Here is a 19111-nt window from a genome sequence, read left to right as displayed (position 1 = left end):
AGCTAGTGGAGCTATATGTGAAATGTGATGTTATTTGGTTGCATAAAAAAATTGTCCTGAAATTTTAGCTTTTATTTGATTTTGTGTATCTTGTTCTTCTTAATGCTTAACTTCACATTCAAAAGTGTTCAGATAAATTACACAAGGCCACAAAATGCACATCTTTCCGAGCTTATTTTCATAACGCAATTTGATACAGATATGCAATTAATTTTTTCTCTAAACGCTTTTTTTTAAACAACTTTCAAAAATATGTTAAAATCATAAAAGAAAATTATAAACTGGTTTGAAAAACTTTGAAACATTACTAAAAGATTTTAAACAATTTTTTTCACTTATTTATCAACTTTTTCTAAAACCGCAAGATATTCGGACGTCTGCAAAGAAAGTTAGATTAGTTTTTTATTTGTTTACTTTTTCTTCTTCTGTTCTTCTGCCGAATTTTTAAAAACAGTTCAACCAAAATTCAATTTTTGATAGTTTTTAAAGCAAAAATGAAATCATCGGTTGAATTAAATAAAACATTTTTTTTATACATTCTTCATTTTTGTTATGATTTCTTGCCAATTTTTAAAATTTGTTGAATTCTATTTTAGTTTATTCATCATCATCATGATTAAAATTTTTTTCCCTAATTAAATGAATTGAACAAATTCAGTTGTTTGATTCATGAAGATTTGTTAGCTCAGCAGTTAACAATGATTGAGTTCCCTCAACAGTGATTTATATTTAAACTAATAAACTCTATATCACCAACACTAGAGGGACAGAGGAAATGTGTTAAGATTCGAGTTCTGGAAATTTCTGTTAAAATAAAATCTACCAAATTAATATTGGCACCAAAATGCTGTTTTCTTTAGTTATCAATTGATTTCTATGAATAAAATTTCAAAATGGTACGAAGATTTTATCAAAAAACATTCTTCTGATAAACTCCGTTTCGCTTTCGACTTCTTACGATAATTTGATAAAAAATAAATGAATAATAAATGTAATAAATTAAAATAAATAATTGATAGTTTTCAATCCACTTGACTGGCATTTTTTTCGTCATTTTAAATGGAAAAGTTGACTTAAAAACTCCGCGGTGAAAAGATAAATTAGAAAAAAAAAATATTTTAAACCGAACCATTTTTTTTCTTATTTATTTTGCAGATTTATAGAATATCAAGAAAGAAACGCTTTCTGAAGACAAAAATTTATATTTGAAGAACAAAAAAATATCTTGTTATTTGAAAAAAAAAAATCAAAAATCCAAATAGAAGGGCCAAAATATTTGATGAATTTCTATTAACATTTATACCAAATAAAGAGACATTGAATTAGACTTATAAATTAAATTGAACTAGTGACTCGGGGAACAGCAGGTTTGGTACCTATTTTTTAATGATCGATTTAGATGAATTTTGATTGTAATCCTAGAATTTTTTGTCAAATTTTATCTATCATCACCAGTTTTGTTGATACAGATTTTATAATTTTAAAATGAATCAGATTAAGGTGAAATCAATCATTGAAAACAAAACCTGACTTGACTTTTGCTGTAAATTTTTACTAAAATTCAGTTTGGGTCAAATTTGGCTTTCAATATTAGTCAAAATTTGTTTTTTACAGTATGGAAAATGTAAATCAGAATAAACTTTTATTACTTTTTTCACAGAAGTCAAAATGCGGTTTCGGGATTTTTTTTTTATGATTTTTAGTTATGTCAAAAAATGTGCTGAAATTTCTTAAATCTTTTTTTGCCTATTTTAAAGAATGAAACCAGATAGAACAAAAACTTATCTACGAAATATTTGGATTCAAAGCACTCAGATTAACCTGAATATGCTCATAAAATCTTTGCACCTCGAAACAACTGTAATGTAAAGTTAAGCATCTGAAAGAACAAGAATCACATAATAAAGTTGGGGATAAAATTGGTTCCTTGAAAAATATTTCAATTGAAGATATTTATCGTAAACATAAAGTGATTAGCTACAAACAAATGGATATTACGTTTTAGATTTTGAGCCCAAATAAGAAATAATTTATCGGGGGGTCAGTTTATTTTTTGAAATTTTTTTAACCTTTTAAATGGATTTTTTTTCAAACACAAAATCATACTCACCGTGAAAAAGCTTTTTTTATCTTTAGCGATAATCCAACTCCATTTGTCTATGACATGGTCTAAAAGAACATTTTCCTGGCTACAACTTTGTAGAAGACCTCAAAGTGATACAAATTGAGAGAAAAGAGTTTTCATGTGACAAACAAAAAATACTTAGTAATAGATTGTAGAGTATTTAAATGTTCAGGATTGTTTATTTACATTAAAAAAAGCAATCATTGACATAAATTTCATCAGGATAACCTGTAGTAAAGAGCATTGATAGGTTTTTTTTATTCCTGAAGAAATATCATATTCTCGTTTTTGTCTCTTCGATTTTTCCAATAATCACAAAATGGGTAATAAATAAAGATTAAGGTATTTTTAAAATAAATTTGATACATTTTTCGAAAACTCAAACAGTTTTTACGATTTTTTAAATTTCCAATCTAATGATCTCAATAATCTCCATTTTTCTATTTTGTGCATTGTAGATTGTATATATGTTTGTTGCATGTAAGTTTTGCCAATTTTTTTCTTAAAAAGTTTATTGATGATTTAAATTAAGTATCCTGCATCCCCCTTTCGTGATGTTTCAACTTCAAGCGACAAATCAGAATTTCATATTTGTTCTGGCCTAATGAAAAAGGTGGCACATGCATTTCTTGAAAATGTTGTTACTCATTTCTTACTTCGAGCGATGTACCATCTTGAATATGTGCATAATCTGGGCAGATAAATGAAGAAAAAATATTTTAAGGATTTCATTGCAATCAATTCTGTACATGACTAGATGTTTTTTATAAAAGTATCAAAATGAAAATCAAGGGAAAAGTCAAAAATGCGAAAATCCACAGACAAATGTTTGCAGTTTTTCATACTACCAGATAAAAATTTGCGTTTTTTAATTTCATCCAGGAAATTAAAAAAATTCGTTTATTTGAACAAATGCAAAACTTTCATAAAGCGAAATAAAAATTCTCAAAAAGCCTGATGATTTATTTAAGATTTGACTGATTTTGGAGAGATTTTGTAATCTACATTTTCTTTTTGATCATAAAAAATCAATTTAAGACATTTGGTACTTTTTACAAAAATGATCAATCTTGAATTTTTGCTTGAAAACTCAAATTCGGCCATATTTATACATGCACGAATGCCTCCGAAAACGCTTACTCATGAAATCATACATAAACAAAAAGTTGAATTTTTATTTTAGGTTTTATATATGACACTTTACCATTCTTGTGGTACCCATGTCTAAGGTTTAACAATCGATTAACAGAAAAAGTATGAAAACCTTCAGAAATCATCAAAAAGGATGAAAGATTTTCAAAGAAGATATTCAATTTTGATGTCCAGGTGGATTATTTTAAATTCAAGCTTAAATGTTAGAAGAAAGTCCAATTTTTTTTCCTACTCCCGAATATTTATTCATGAAGTCCTCCCTCACACTAACTAAGCTCAAAATATTACTTCACAATCAATAACTTAGTTGCTAGAATACTATTTTTGGATATGGTTAAATAAATAAAAATAAAATAAATAAAAATCACTATTTTGGTCACATTTCATCTCTTTATTCTCAATTTGTTTCACAAACTTTTAGCTAGGGAAATTTCCTATAATATTGACCATGTTATAGACATATAGAGTTGGATTAACGCTCAATGTTAGACACGCATTTTAACAGTGATTAGTATAATTTTGTCTTTGAAAAAATCCATTAAAAAGTAAAAAATCTTCAAAAAATAAATTGCTCTAGAACCCCCGATGGATTATTTCTAATTTGAGCTCAACTGAAAGGAGAAAGTCGCAGATTCCGAATGATGCAAAAATTAATGATGCAAATTTTCAAAAAATAAAGTTTTCTCAAAGAAGCACTGCGGATATGTATTAGGCTTAAAGAGATTTAGGACTAAATTCTGCAGAAAACGGACTTATTTTCTGACATATTTATTGAATTTTAAATAACTTTTGTGGTACGGTAGATTAATTTTAGCAATTCAAACACCCATATTAACTAAAAAAAATTCGGCTTGTGCTGAAAAATTCACGTTTTGTTACATTTTTACAAAATTAACTATTTTTAATATTTTGACTTATTTTAAACTAATGTTGACAGATTGCCCGGTTTTATTCGGGTTTGCCCGGATATTTGATACAAAACTTGGGAACAGTCTGGCCCGGCCCGGATTTTATTTAAAAATGCTCGCATTTTACTCGGATTATTTCATTTTATTTAGCATACTAAATAAATAAAAACAAACGGCTGTCGATGAGTTTCGGTGAAATGAAATTTTTTTCACGAGTTTTGATCAAAGGACCTTAAAACATGCAGGATGTAATCAATGCACCATGAACTAAATCCACCCAAATTTTCATTTCATATTACCCAACGGTTAAAAAGTTACAGCAGTTTCATAGTGTGGCAATTTTATCGTGGACACCCTTTCATATTTAAGACTGCTATTCATTTTTAACATGTTCTGTTGTAAAATGTAGCGCAAAATAATTAGGTTGGTAAGTTTTTAGTAATTTAGCAATCAACACAAGATATAATAAAATGAAAAATATTTTCTGTGTCAGAGTTTTGAGTCAAAGCTCAGCACAAGGTTCCTTTAACGTCATTTTCAATAATAGTAGAAATGGAAAAAAAACTGAGACATTTCAGACAATTTTAATTGAGATTTGTCACTGATTCTGTTTACAAAACTCTTCGAATTAACAACATTTTCTATGATTTCTCCAATTATGGTTACATATTAAGCGTGTAGGCAAACATAAAATTGAAACAAATGTCAATCAGTTATAAATTTTATTATTTGATATTAATTTTTTTTTTAAAATATTTGTATGAAAACATCGATACATACAATAGATTACAACATCCCAATCTTCCAACGTTCCACTAAAACTACGCTCCAATCAAAGCCCGACTTAAATATTTCATTTCTTCCTTCAACAGATTGCCGACCGCCTCTTCGGTTCCAGTTCCGGTTCAGCTGCCAGTAGTGCCCATCAATCGATTCCCCCGTCGGCATCTGCCATCAGAAATTCCAAGAACACGGCTGATCTAAAGTTGCTGGAAAAGCTGGTGACATCGTTGCTCGATGCTCAGAATGCACCTGGGTCTGGATCCGGTTCCGGTGCAGGAGGACGTAGCAGCGGCTCAATGATGCGGCGACTGCGACCCATGTCCAGATCGTTCCGGTTGCCCAGTTCCATTAGGAGACACAACAACAACAACAACCAAAGTAACGTCGATGGAACCGGGAATGTTGGGCTGGAAGAGCGAGGCAGAACGATGCCAACCATCCGGGAATCCGCTGGCAGTGGTCAGAGAGTCAACTCCTGGGGAAGTCGGAGCCAGAGTGGAAACGTTCGTCGGATTCTGGATTCCATCACCAATGCACCGCAAAGGTTTAGCCAATCATTGGCCGGTCGTGGTCAGGAAGACGAGGACGAGGAGAGCAGCAACTTGACACAGAACATTTTATGAGCCAATAACTATAGTGAGCTTCACCATTAAAGAGCACCTGAAGTAGATGCTTAAAAAGATGTTAGCCATTAGGGGAAGCAACAGGAATAGATTCGTGGCAATTCAATGGCTTTAGATGGTTTGGATATGCACTTAATTTTTTTTTTTGCAAAAAGCTTCAAATATTTCAATGGTGACTTAATATAATACAGTTAAATTTTATTTTATTTAATGAGTATATAATCACTAAACAATGAAACAATTTCAAGTCTTTACTAAAAACCGAAAATCCTTCTATGATTTTTTTTTAAATATCATCACATCTAAACACTGATTTTATTAATATCTTGAAAAATGTGAAAAATAAGAATTTTCATGAAAAATAATGGATTTATGTTGTGTATCCATCATAAATCATACTATAAGCATTAATAAGCAAACATGCTGTCAATGGTGAGGAGCGATCCAATTTCCTCGTTTCCAAGAGGTGTTTGGATTTAAATGCTAAGTTTTGGGAAAGGTAAAGTTAAATACTTACATATTTCTCGAGCGAGCTGGCTGCATACTCCTTCAGCTGTCGATCGCCTCCATCGCCGGTTTCGAAATAGGAAGAATTAGCCAACCGCATCGAAACCTCGTATTTGGCCCTTCCACGAACTGCTCGGGTGACATCGATTGGCGGAAACATGAAACGAAGAGTCAAACAAGAAACAGATATGGAGTTATTTATTGATTAGTAAAAAAACTTACTATGAAAAATGTATGAAGTTTTGAAAAATATTCATATTAAAAATTTGTTTGTTTTATTTGCATGGTTTTGGAGTCCTTTTTAAAGCACAAATTACTTTAGAGTTCATCTTCTATTTATCGGCCGCAGCCCGAAAGGAATCTCTTCGAGGAATCATGAAATATGTGTCTGTGTTCGTTTTTCTTTATCTAGTACCGTTTTTAAGGAAATAACTAAATGTTTCCATGTGGTGAAAAAAAGTAACTTTAAAAAAGCTATCGCAAGAATGAGATTAAATTGATCCATCTTTCATTTGAAACTACTTCTTTTTGCCTTTTTTCAGAAAGGTATAGTTATCGGTCGATTTGGGAGATCATTAATTATGGGTCTTAGAAATACCTTTATAGGTACCTATCGAGATCTGACGATGTCTGTGTATTTTTGTGTATTAGTGCAAATTTTTGTTAACTTTGTTCCATACGTTTTTGCGAAATTTTCCCTATTCAATGTTTAATACAAAGAAAAAAGCAAAATATTAAAAAAAAATTTCATAGTAAATTTAATTAAATGATCACTCAAACACGTATCCAGTTGGCTTACCAGCAACATTCAGCAATCACTTATCAAGATGATCAAAAAAACGACGTCATATTTTTCATGACGTCATAAGTACGACAGGTGGTGAGTGCGCTCGCTTTCAATTTTCAAAGAGAGGCGGGCCGTATTTTACAAAATGACAAACATGATGATAATGACAAGACTATTAAGGTTATTGTAATTGACGTGTTGTCAACGTAGCTAAACTGAATTACAATCCTAATTAATAGTTTGAATTAATGTTCTACTCCAGTTCAGCTTTTAACCGAACTGGATCTAATATATCGGGTTAAAATTCCCGGTGCATTACTAAGCGAAAGGGATTGCATCAAAGGAGCATCTCCGAATTTTATTTTATTTTTTTTTTTCTCAAGGGATTTTAAGCAACAATGGCTTATTCATCCCGACTCCGAAATTTATTGGGTCAGTCATAGGGACTTGTGTCTCACATCGCTTATTTCGATAGTGATTGTAAGTCTCATCCTCCACCTAACGATAGATTCTCAAGCACAGATTGCTCTAAGTAAGAGAAAACGACACGACGACGCCGTTCGTGCTCAGTAAGCTTTTTCCTAAGAACAAACGAAAGAAGAGAATTTCGCCCGTGGAAGCAAATTGAATCCAATCAGACAAATGCTACTCATTTGTCTAGAGCTTTAAGCTCTCGGGCTAGAGTTTTTTTGTTTCCTTTTTCCTTCCTTTCTTAAGATCTTAAGTTGCGCGATGAAAGCTGTGCAATTGTTCGGTTGTTGTTGTTGTTGTAGTAGGTGTCTAGCAAAGCCGATAAATGGATATGAGTCACTTGTTGAAGCCAATGACAGATAATAACCAAACAGTAGCGCCACCAAGTCCTCCCTTATAGAGTTTAGACTAAATATCTGGGTAGTTTTAGAAACATGCATATAATTGAAAGCGAATAAGCTTCGCATGTTATTTTGTTATAGTTATTGGGCAATATTTTGTTATAACAAGGTGCTTGCAAGACAAGCCGACGGAAAAATAAAAGTTTTACGATAATGGTCCAACAATGTGCAAACAATTCTCAAATAAGAGCAGACATTTCAGAAGTAAATTTTTTCATGAATGGAATACAGCACTTGAATAATTTGATAAAAAAAATTTAATAATTTTATCACTTTTTTCACTACAATAAACAGCTCAAATACTTCGTTTGGGCAAAATTGACAAAATCAACAAGTTTACAACAATTACAAAACTGAACAGAATTGACAAAATTCTCAAAACTGTCAAAATGAACAAAATTGACCAAATTGACAAAATTGACTAAATTGACAAAATTGACAAAATTGACAAAATTGACAAAATTGACAAAATTGACAAAATTGACAAAATTGACAAAATTGACAAAATTGACAAAATTGACAAAATTGACAAAATTGACAAAATTGACAAAATTGACAAAATTGACAAAATTGACAAAATTGACAAAATTGACAAAATTGACAAAATTGACAAAATTGACAAAATTGACAAAATTGACAAAATTGACAAAATTGACAAAATTGACGAAATTGACAAAATTGACAAAATTGACAAAATTGACAAAATTGACGAAATTGACAAAATTGACAAAATTTACAAAATTGAGAATGCTGACAAAATTGACAAAATCGAAAATATTGACAAAATTAAGAATGCTGAAAAAATTGACAAAATCGAAAATATTGACAAAATTGACAAAAATGACAAAATTGTTGACGTTTTTGAGTAATGTTGTTGAATTTTATCGAAGTTTTTCGGCGTGTTTAACAAGTTTAAACATTTTTTAACAGTTGTCCAGTCGTTTCGAACTAGTTTGGCATTCGTTTTTCTTCATTGGACAAAGTTACTGGCTTTCGTCTTTACTTATTTGTTCTGGAACCAGAAAAAATCATTATAGACGAAAGCCAGTAGTTTTGTCCATTGAAGAGGGGCGAATGCCAGAGTAGCTCAGACCTCTGGACAACTGGTAAAAAACGTTTTTAGCTTGTAAAACTCGCCGAAAAACGTCAATAAAATTTAACAAGAACTCATCGCGGCGATTTACCAACATTCATAATTTTTTATTAAAAGAAATGTCTATCAAACGAAGAACACAAACTTAGAGGCCATCCTAAACCGTTTGTTGGAAAATAAGGATTTGTTAGTGTTCACTAAACTCTAATTTTCAGTCGATTGCTGAAACAGAAGCGTCAATCATAGCCTGGGATCGATTGAATCCCTGCTGAAATGCTAAAAATCGACTCTACCTTGTCAGCACAAAGCACATTGGACTTAATCTCTTGCAATCTTTTGCAAAATGCTGCTCAAAAGTGCTTAAGTTCTGTCCTAGGGTTGTGGAGATATATAATGTTCAATTTCCGGTTCTTGTTTTTTTTTTTGGTAATTTAATCAAGTTTTTTTTAAATTAATTTATTTAAAACTAAATGTTCGGGTGTACAATTCAACTTTTCCACTTGCTCTATTTTACTCTTCCAGCTTTCACAACACAACTTATAAAGGTTTTTCAACAAATATTCAACTCATTGCCGAACTCTTTAGTGAACCATCTATAATTTAAAATCGAAATTTGAAAATGATCTGCTGATTTTTTGTATCATTCATATCCAAAATCATGATTTCATATTTCATAGAATATTAATCAAGAGAACTTCTTGTGTTGCATTCTCTAAGTCAATTTCAGATAACAAGGATGAAATTTCATTAATCTTCAAATCATGACCGAAATGTAAAAAGTTTCAAACATTTTATCACGGATTAAATTTGAGTGACTATTTTGAATTTCAACAAATTTAAAAGGTTTTAATTGAAACGGTTGGTATTGCAATAGTTCTTTTAAAATTGAAAAAGAAAACAGTCGGATTATTTAATTTTTAAAGGAAGATAAAATTTCATTTAGATTTTACAACTAACAACACAACTTCACAACTAAAATTTAAACCTCCATAACGCAAAATTTTTGATCAAAAAAAATAACTTTTTGAATTTGAGATCGCTAGAACACAAGCTCGATTCCTAAAGTCTCATTGCTATGAATTCCCTTGACTTTAACCAAAAATGATAATGGCGTTTAGTAAATTCGATAAATTTACATAGATATGTAGGCATAAAAAAATCTTATATACATAACTAGCTGACCCGGTAAACTTCGTTTTACCTTCTAAAGTATAAATCTTAAATAATGTTTAATTTTATCTACACGTCCTTAACTGCATCGTGCTCGAGAATAGACTCTTATGGAAATCGAAACAAATAAAGTTGAATTTGTATTGGGAACAAATAAAAAGTGAGATCCTTGAAACTATTATACAAACCATCTCTGACCCAAAAAACCCTCGGATACCAAATTTCACTTCATTCCGACCGACCATTCATACGTGATGTTGTTACAAAAAAAAAACGCCTCCATTTTTATATATAAGAAGATGTAAAGAGCTAATTTTGTATGGGGACCCCCCTTTCATAAAAAGTGAGATTGTTGAAACTATTATACAAACCATCTCTGACCCAAAAAACCTTTGGATACCAAATTTCACTTCATTCCGACCGACCATTCATACGTGATGTTGTTACAAAGAAAATTCCTCCTTTTTTATATATAAGATATTTTGAAATTGATGATTTGTTGCGGCACAAAAAATGGCATTTTTCGTCTGGTGTGAGTGAATTAGCCTTGAGTACTAATTTTCATATGTTACATTCTTACAACTAACATTTTATCAGGCTAATTTAAGATCAATTAATGGAATAATTTGTTAATTTTGTTGTTGTATTATAAATATGTGAAAACAATAAAACACATTTCCAACTTGCATATTAAGCAAAATACTAACACAGAAAACAGAAACAGAATTTATTCTTGGTTTAAGTTGAAATACAGATAAAACATATTTTGTTAATGATACCGATGCAGGTTTTTTCCAGCACGTTTATGGGCCTTACAAACAGGGCTATTTTATCTAAAAACATTGTAAATTCGTTCAATTGGTTTTAAAATTGTCGACCGATAACCCGGGCAATATCCGGGAAATGTGGATAAACCCAGGAATTACTTAACAAAAATAAAAAAAAATATTGATTTTTTTTTCATCATATCTCATCAGCAGTTTTTAACCCGTATTACCTTCCAAAAAAATTTTCATGATTTTTTTTATAAAACTTTTCCAAAAACTTCGTTTTGGACGCATGAATAAAATAAAAATTTACAACACCATTCGTTTATTTTTGTTGGTTTTGGCAAATTGAATGAATAAATCCGAGGATTTTTCATGAAATTCGGGAAACCGGGCCGGACCGAACTTTTGTCAGATTTTGTATCAAATATCCGGGCAAACCCGGTTTAGACCGGGCAATCTAGCAGCGTTATTCATGCCTTATGTAGGTTCATGAGATTATCTAATCTTCATTTTCAGTTTCAAGCAGTCATGGGTTAAAGTGAAAAAAAAACCCCATTCTATTATCATTAAGTTTAGTTGAATGATAAAGTTTGTTCGACTCGCTAGAATTGCGGAAATAGAATAACTAATGCTTAAATCGCTATTTTTGAAGGATTTTGATATAAAAAATCCGTCTTTTTCAAATGGTGTGAAGAGGGTTGTCAATCAGAACGCTGACGAGGTAGCGTGTTGAGCAAATGCGTAGGACAAAATTACGACAAAAATGTGACAAAATTATGACACAAATATGTTTGTAAAAAAAATGTCAATAGAATGACAAAACTTGTCAAAATTATGACAAATGTAATAAAACATATCCAAAGTTTAACAAAATTTGGACATACTTTTGACGATTAAATAACATCAACATGACAAGTGTGAGGGCTGTTCATATAACGGGATGAATCATCCAATATAATAACATGACAAGTGTGGTAAAAAAGCGGTAAAAATGCGAAGATAATATGATAATAAAACGAAAAACATGACAGAATTATGTCATAAAATTGTGATCAAATTATGACAAATTTATAATAAAAATATGATAAACATGACAAAAATTTGACAATAAAAAAAATCCAACTTATGCAAACTATGTAAAATATGACATGGTTTCTGCCAGAACGTTGTCATTTTTTATCACATTCGTCATAAAGGTACAGTTTTGTGTCATTCTATTGTCAATTCTATGTTTAAATTTGGTCATGCTTGTTTGATTTTTGTCATAGTTTTGTCTTATTTTTATCACATTTGTAATTTTTTTTTGACAAACGTTAACCGAATTTCTGCCAATTTATTGTTTAATCAATATTACATTTTTGTCAAAATTTTGAAATTTTGTTGTCATATTGATAAAATTTTGGTCATGATTTTGCTATTTGTTTTTGTAATTTTGTGTCATTGTATTGTAAACTTTTTGTCATACTTTGATATGTCATAATTTTGCTATATTTTGTGATATTAAACATATTTTTGACAAAGTTTTGTCATATTTTTATCACATTTATAATTGTTTTTTTTTCCCGATTTGACAGATTTTTGTCTTGTTTTGTCATTTTCTGGTAAATTTTTTGTCATATTTATGCCAATTTAAGTCACATTTAACAAATTTTAGTCGTAAAATTATCATAGTTTTGTCATGTTTTCACCACATTTATCATGTTGTTGTCATAAATTTGTAATTTTTGATCACATTTGTAAAAGTTTCGTCATTATTTGGTCATATTTGTCAGAATTTTGTCAAAATCCTACCACTTTTGTTACATTATTTTATTCATTATTACTGCCATAAATTTGATCCTTAAAATATTACCATTCATTCCATAATCTACTGTCTCTTCTCTAAATAATCGTATAGTCTAAGCGATATTCAACTAGTGTTTTCTTTTAGAATCTCAAAAGGACTCACGCACATGGCATTGGTATTTGAAAGCCGTTGGGCAAACAGCTTCAAGCAAAATTATTAGGATTTTGAGAAAGAAAGTTGATTTTTTTAATTATTTAAGACAACTATCGTAGAAATTTAAATGCTGCTCACATTTGGCAAAAGCCAGCACTTTTAAATCTTAGTTTGTAATTTGTTTCTCATAACTCTGAGTGGATTTAAAAAAAATTAGATTCTGTACAAGATACGACTGTTTTCAGTGGAACAATTTCTAAATAAATTTCCCGACAAAAGCCCTTTCACAAGGCGTGTTAAACAGTTTCAGAAAAAACGGAGCATTTCACGAATAAAAAGCGAAACACAGCCATAAAAAGCGGGACATTTGAGAAACTCTTTATAAAGGCTTAATAACTTAACCAAACTTATACGAATACCATCAGCATAAGTTGTTCAAAGAAAATACACTAACGTTTTTTTTAAGGCGGATTGATTTCTTTCAGTTTTTTCTAACAAAACTTCTTTTATACGGGTTTTTTCCATAAGAAAAAGTTCTCGCGAATTAACAGATTTGGCACCCCTCCCTCCTTCCAGTGGATAGACCAGAAAAGGCGAGGGGGTTTGCAAACAATTTTTTGTTTCTCTACCGAACCAAATGAACAATTTAACAAAATTTGGCATAGAGGATATTAGGGTACGATAGATGTTTTCTTGAATCTCTCCCTTCCCTGTTTCAGTGTGAAGATAAGAAGAGGGAGGAGGGCTTTTAAACCTTTTTTCACATAACTCAAAAATTATTCAAGCAAGTGGAACCAAATTTGGCATGGGAGGCTATCGGAATGCGACAAATATTTTTATGATTATTTGTAAACCTCTTTTTTCCATTGGGGAGATAGGAGAGGGAATTTGGATTCCATACAATTTACATTGCATACCTAGAGAACAATTCGAGCAAATGGAACCAAATTTGGCATGGGAGAGTATTTGAGGAAAGAAAAAAGTTTCCATAGTTGGATATTTGGTATCACTCTTTCCTTCGAAAAGGGAAGTAGGAAAGGAGAAGGAGCTCCTTTAAATTTTTTTGTATATCTAGAGAACTTACCAAGCAAAAAGAATTAATTTTTTTAGTGAGCATGTGATACGAGATATGTTTATTTGATTATTTGGAACCCCTCCATTCTTCCATAAATCATATGTAGAAATATGTATAGAAATTTTTTTTCACAACACAAAAACTTATCTAAGAAATGAAACCAAATATCACATGGGAAAGGATTAGGGCTCAGAAATTTCAATTATTATTTAAGACACCGACCATCTTCCAATGAGCGCATAGGAAAGGTTCAGTTTTGCAGGGTGAAGACGAAAACGACACAAGATTTTTTCATTCATTTTGACGACAATCATGTGACGATATCTAGATACTAACAATATTTTTATGGTAGTCCGTGAGCCTTCACCATTTTTGGAGATTGCATGCTTACAAAAATGTTAAAATTTAAAAATATTTTCACGAATTTATTTTATATTAAGGAGGTGTAGCAAAGCACACCGGGTCAGCTAGTGTTTAATAAAAAGGGCCGCATATAAATATATTAAGACATCACTCCAATTAACTGAAATCGCAAACGAGAAATATTCAACTCTTGGAAATACTTCATCTTGTAACAAGAAACTATACACACTATTGCTGTTGAAAAATCAATCCAGCAGTACAACTTGAAACTTCCAAGAATAGAAAAGATGAAAATTAATGTGAAAAATTTCGTTGCATCCATTCCCTGAATATAAAATTACTTTGATGGATTCATAAGTCCAATCAAAATTTTGTTTACTGAATGTTTGAGTCCATTGCATTTTTATAGAAATTTAAGAACATTTTTTATGTTTTTAAGTAATCTGGAAGCTGGAAATACATACATAAAAAAAGTCGTTTGATACATATGAGAGCAAAAAAAAAATCATTTCAGTTCATAACCAAACAAACATAAATGTGCTCATCTAGACCTTTTAACGGTGAACAACTTTAAAATTAGGATAACTTCACACAAACAGGATGTCAGATTTCAATTAGCAACTCTCAGTGATTTCAACTCATTGATTCTGATTCGATAATGGAGTGCTGATTTGCAAACTAGAGCACAAAAAGGAAATTGTGATTTCCAATCCAAGCCAAGCTCATTATAATCTAATATCCCTCCGACAAAAACGAGTAGCTTCAAAATGCCATTGTAAAATTAGACACCCCATTCAATCGAGACAAGAACGTCCCTAAAAGTAAAAAACAAACAAAATTGAATAAGGGAATGCGATCCACAAAAAAAGTGGTAGCAGAAAGTTACAATAAGCTGCCGTTGGCAAAACTAGAAGCTCGTAAAATAGTAGCGGTTGCCCTTAAGCCAGAATTTCCGCATAGTTAATGATCTGATAAGACAACCCCCAGGCGGGCAGCTCTCGTTTCGTTCCCTATTAAACTTACTTCGAATCGAGACAAACTGAACGCGGATTTTCTCGATCCATCCTGCAGCTAATCCTTGCTTGCCATCAATGGGGGATTATTTTCTGCCAAAGATCTTTCCCACCCACCAACGGGATTCAGGATAATAGGAAAATTAGCTTCCTAGTGCCCTTATCTTTCGTCGTCGCATTTACACGGTGCTTGGGACAGCTTCGAGTTGGTGAAATAATGCGAACTCTGATCTAGATTGAAAACTGAAGCTTTCCTCTGAAGGGTGGCTCCATAGACTGGATTAACCTGAATCTTCCGGGGTCGGATTTTTTTTTACCCAAAGCTAATTATCAAACTATGCTGAAGTAAGCAGCAGATTTCTCTACTGGAATTGTTTCTCCCTTCGTTTGAAAAGCATTTAACCGGCGACCGAAGGGATTTTGATCTCTGTGCTAGTTTAAAATTGTTTCGATTATCCCAAACAAACAAGATGAAGGGGCAATAGTACCATTTGATGCATGGAAAGAAAATCTATGACCAAGGATGACTACTAAGTTCAACTTTTTATTATTTAAGAAACACATGCAAGTGTTCACATGACAGATTAAATGCAACGAATAATATTTCTTATTTTGAAAACAAGGAGTTCTCATACAAAACCTCAATAAAATTCAGTACACCATGAATCATTTTCAAGTCAAGTCCACAAACATTTTAAAAACATTTATAATTTGATTTTGAAAACCAAAGGTTTTAACCAAGGCCGGATAAAGCCATCGAAGGGCCCGGAAAAATTTTTCTTAGGGGGCCCCATGATTCGTTTTTTAAATGCTATCCCAGAAAATACAAAACATTTTAAACGTGTTAAAGAACTGGAGATGAGTTCAGTATAGTGTCTTCAAATGGCAGTGTTCCGATTTTGACACATGTGCCAAAATAGAACGGTTTTCTTGGAACGAAATTACCTTATAGTTTTCGCCATAACATGACCAATATAATTTAGACAAACACTATACATACCTTTTTACGTTTATGAATGTTGATATAAAATAGCAACAAGAACAAAAAATTTAAAAAAATATTGAGCACTCAAAAATGACAAAAAAACATGAAAAATTCTAAAAACACAAAAAGAAATACAAACAAAAGGATATAAATGACAATAATATCTTAAAAAAAAGCAAAATAAAAAAAAACAAATATGATAAAAATTACAAATATTCTAAAAAAAGCAAAATAAGTTCTAAATGTGTCTAAAATATGATAAAAAAAATAAAAAAAAATAAGTTAAAATTATAGAAAAATGAGAAAAAAAATTAAGGAATAAAAATTACAATGGTTTATTTTTATCAATAGGTAATTAAAACATTCATGAAAAAATCATTTCGATTTTGGCAACACTATCGAGCATTTTGCCAAAAACGAAAGGAACCTGTATCTTGAAATAAAAATTGTTCACTAATCACGTGCAAACAAAGAGGAAAACTTAAGAAATTTCTCATAAATGAAAGCTCTGATAAGAGCTGCAAAATGCAAAATATAATTCTCTTTTTATACTTACTACTAAAATTCTCTGATTGTGAAAAATGACCGGATAGATATTTTTATTGATTTTAATTTAATCATTAATCGTCTGGTTCAAGTTTCATCGAGAAATATTTACCTTATGACAATTGGGAAATATCATCAAGATTTGAAACAAAGAATACAAAATTTAAAAAAAAAATTAACAAAATAATTAAATGCAAATTCCATAGAGAACCACAATTAAGTGTCTTAAATCTAAATCATAATTAAAAATCAAGTTTTGGGAAACAGAATATGAATTAAATTAAAAAAAGATATTCGAAGTTACAATCAGATTCAAGTTTCAAATATCTTGTCATGAGATGTTTATTAATATAATTCCCATCAGATAAAAAACTTTTTTTTTTAAAGTGTCATTCAAAATGTGACAAAAGTTTTATTCGATGCCTCCAAGCAAGGGGTTTAAATGCAAAAATAATCGAAATATTTAGAATAGAAATTGAATGTTTGAAATATAGAATCAGTTATTATTGAAAAAAGTCAGATAAGGAATCCAAATGAGTAAGGTTAATAAAGATCCTAAGTTCTTAAAATTCAGAAAAACCATGAACAGAAATTGAGTAACCGAAGAAAGAACACAAAACTTGAAAATCGCAATAAATTGAATCTGGAAAAAGATAAGATTAAAAACAACTTATATCACTCAATGATATTAGCAACACAACCATGAGATCGTTTTTATTATAATATTATTATGATAGTTTGAAAAATGATATGCTGAATTTAGGATATTTACTTCAGTAGATGATAAAATTTTGGTTAAATCGGTTGATAGTGTTTCATTACGAATTTCAAATCGAATTGAGATGGAAATTAAATAAAAAAAAACTCTGTACTGTCGATTGGTCCCGCTGACCTTGGTCTAAAGGAAAGCGTTCAAGTTTTCTGAGCCAGTGGTCATGATATCGAATATCGGTGACGGCATACATAGTACTTTTTCTGTGAGCTGGTGGTTATAGCGTTTACAAGATGCTAGCCATCAAATCCTCAAAAGATGTACGCTTAGGTAAAGTAATTAAATCTCTTCAAAGAAACATGAAGTTTAACTGAGATTATATATGTGTGTGTTAAGCAACATCAGTTTTTTTAAAGATTTTATTTTCAAAAATGGAGAGGAAAAAGGGTTTAGAATTTATAAACCCACGGAAATTTCAAATACAATCTTTGCAAAGTGAAAAAATTGTAATAATATACCCAGTATAAAATTCTGAAATGTTTATCATAAAGCCTCTCTGTTCGCTCTTAGCACTGTGAGTCAGTTTTGGCAAAATTAGCCTCTATTTCAGTGTAGTAATCATTATTGCGCAAGATGTTTGTATGTAATGAAAATGAGGAGATGTTTATTTTTTATTTTACCTGTTCTGTACCAAATATTCTGACATGTTTGGATGAAAAAAAACAAAATGAAAATTTTAAGTTTTTTGCCTCATAGTTTTTTGTCGAAATTTTTTTCGAATTCGATTAACATTATTTTTGTTCAGATTTTGGATTGAAAAATTTGAAATTCAATACCGAGATTTTGTTATTCTCAGCCCGCATAACGCAGGAGAACCCCTTCACTGCTTAACTTATGTAAGAGAAAAACTTTTTTAAATATTATTCCACGGGGCTCCTTTAGTTATCTATTATATAAAATTCTCTTGTAACGGTGTTTGTAGTACTACTCCTCCGAAACGACCCAATCGATTCGAATGAAATTATTTTTAGAATATTCTGTAGCCATGCGAATCGGTTTATATCGAATAAAAACAACACAAAGTCGCATCAATTGTCTGTAATCATTAAATTTGTAATAAATTGAATCAAATTAAAGTCATGGCCTTCAATTTTTTCGACATTTTCTTTCTTTTGGGCGCCGGGCGGTTTGTTTTTCGTCTCCATGGTCGAGACTTCGCGAGCCAACGTCGCAAGAGGATAGTAACCATGGCATAGCATACTGATTGTGATTGGAAATATTTGGGCGCGCATTTTTCAACCAAGCATAATTTCAATGCATGTGGTGGCCATATGAAGCCTAGATGTGTTTTTTTTTCTTCTTGATTTCTAGATCATTTGTACAGCACAGAGTAATGAATGACGCCTAGATGTGACCCAGATTGATATTTTGCCGATCGAATCAAAACCATTTAAACTATTTGAAAAAAATAAACTTTAATTCGTGTTATTTAATGAAGGAATTATTGTCTGAAAAATATGAATTTAGTACTAATGCATGTGAAATACAGACTCCGTTCGTTTTTGGCAACATTCCATTTTGGCAACATCCGAATGGTTTTTAGAAGTGACATTACCTTTTAGTTTTCTCTATAACAGGACCAATATAATTTAGACAAACACCAAATATACGTTTTTACGTTCAGAAAT

At 31.0% G+C, this 19111-nt stretch overlaps 2 protein-coding genes across 2 annotated transcripts in view; one reads left to right on the top strand and one right to left on the bottom strand.

Moving 5' to 3' along the window:
* Positions 1-5763, top strand: part of LOC129742054 (uncharacterized) — a 144362-nt gene extending 138599 nt beyond the window's left edge. Inside the window, exon 15 of the mRNA XM_055733901.1 lies at positions 5058-5763. Coding sequence (XP_055589876.1) covers positions 5058-5591 — 534 coding nt within the window. The 3' untranslated portion in view covers positions 5592-5763. The remainder of the gene's footprint in view (positions 1-5057) is intronic.
* A 333-nt stretch (positions 5764-6096) lies between these two features.
* LOC129742053 (fibropellin-1-like) overlaps positions 6097-19111 on the bottom strand; it is a 120642-nt gene continuing 107627 nt past the window's right edge. The window contains exon 4 of the mRNA XM_055733900.1: positions 6097-6227. Within this exon, the coding sequence (XP_055589875.1) occupies positions 6097-6227 (131 nt within the window). The remainder of the gene's footprint in view (positions 6228-19111) is intronic.

This window comes from Uranotaenia lowii, chromosome 2 (genome assembly GCF_029784155.1).
Source record: "Uranotaenia lowii strain MFRU-FL chromosome 2, ASM2978415v1, whole genome shotgun sequence".
NCBI lineage: Eukaryota > Metazoa > Arthropoda > Insecta > Diptera > Culicidae > Uranotaenia > Uranotaenia lowii.
The sequence above is the reverse complement of the archived record's forward strand: the minus strand, read 5'-3'. Positions and strand labels throughout refer to the sequence as shown.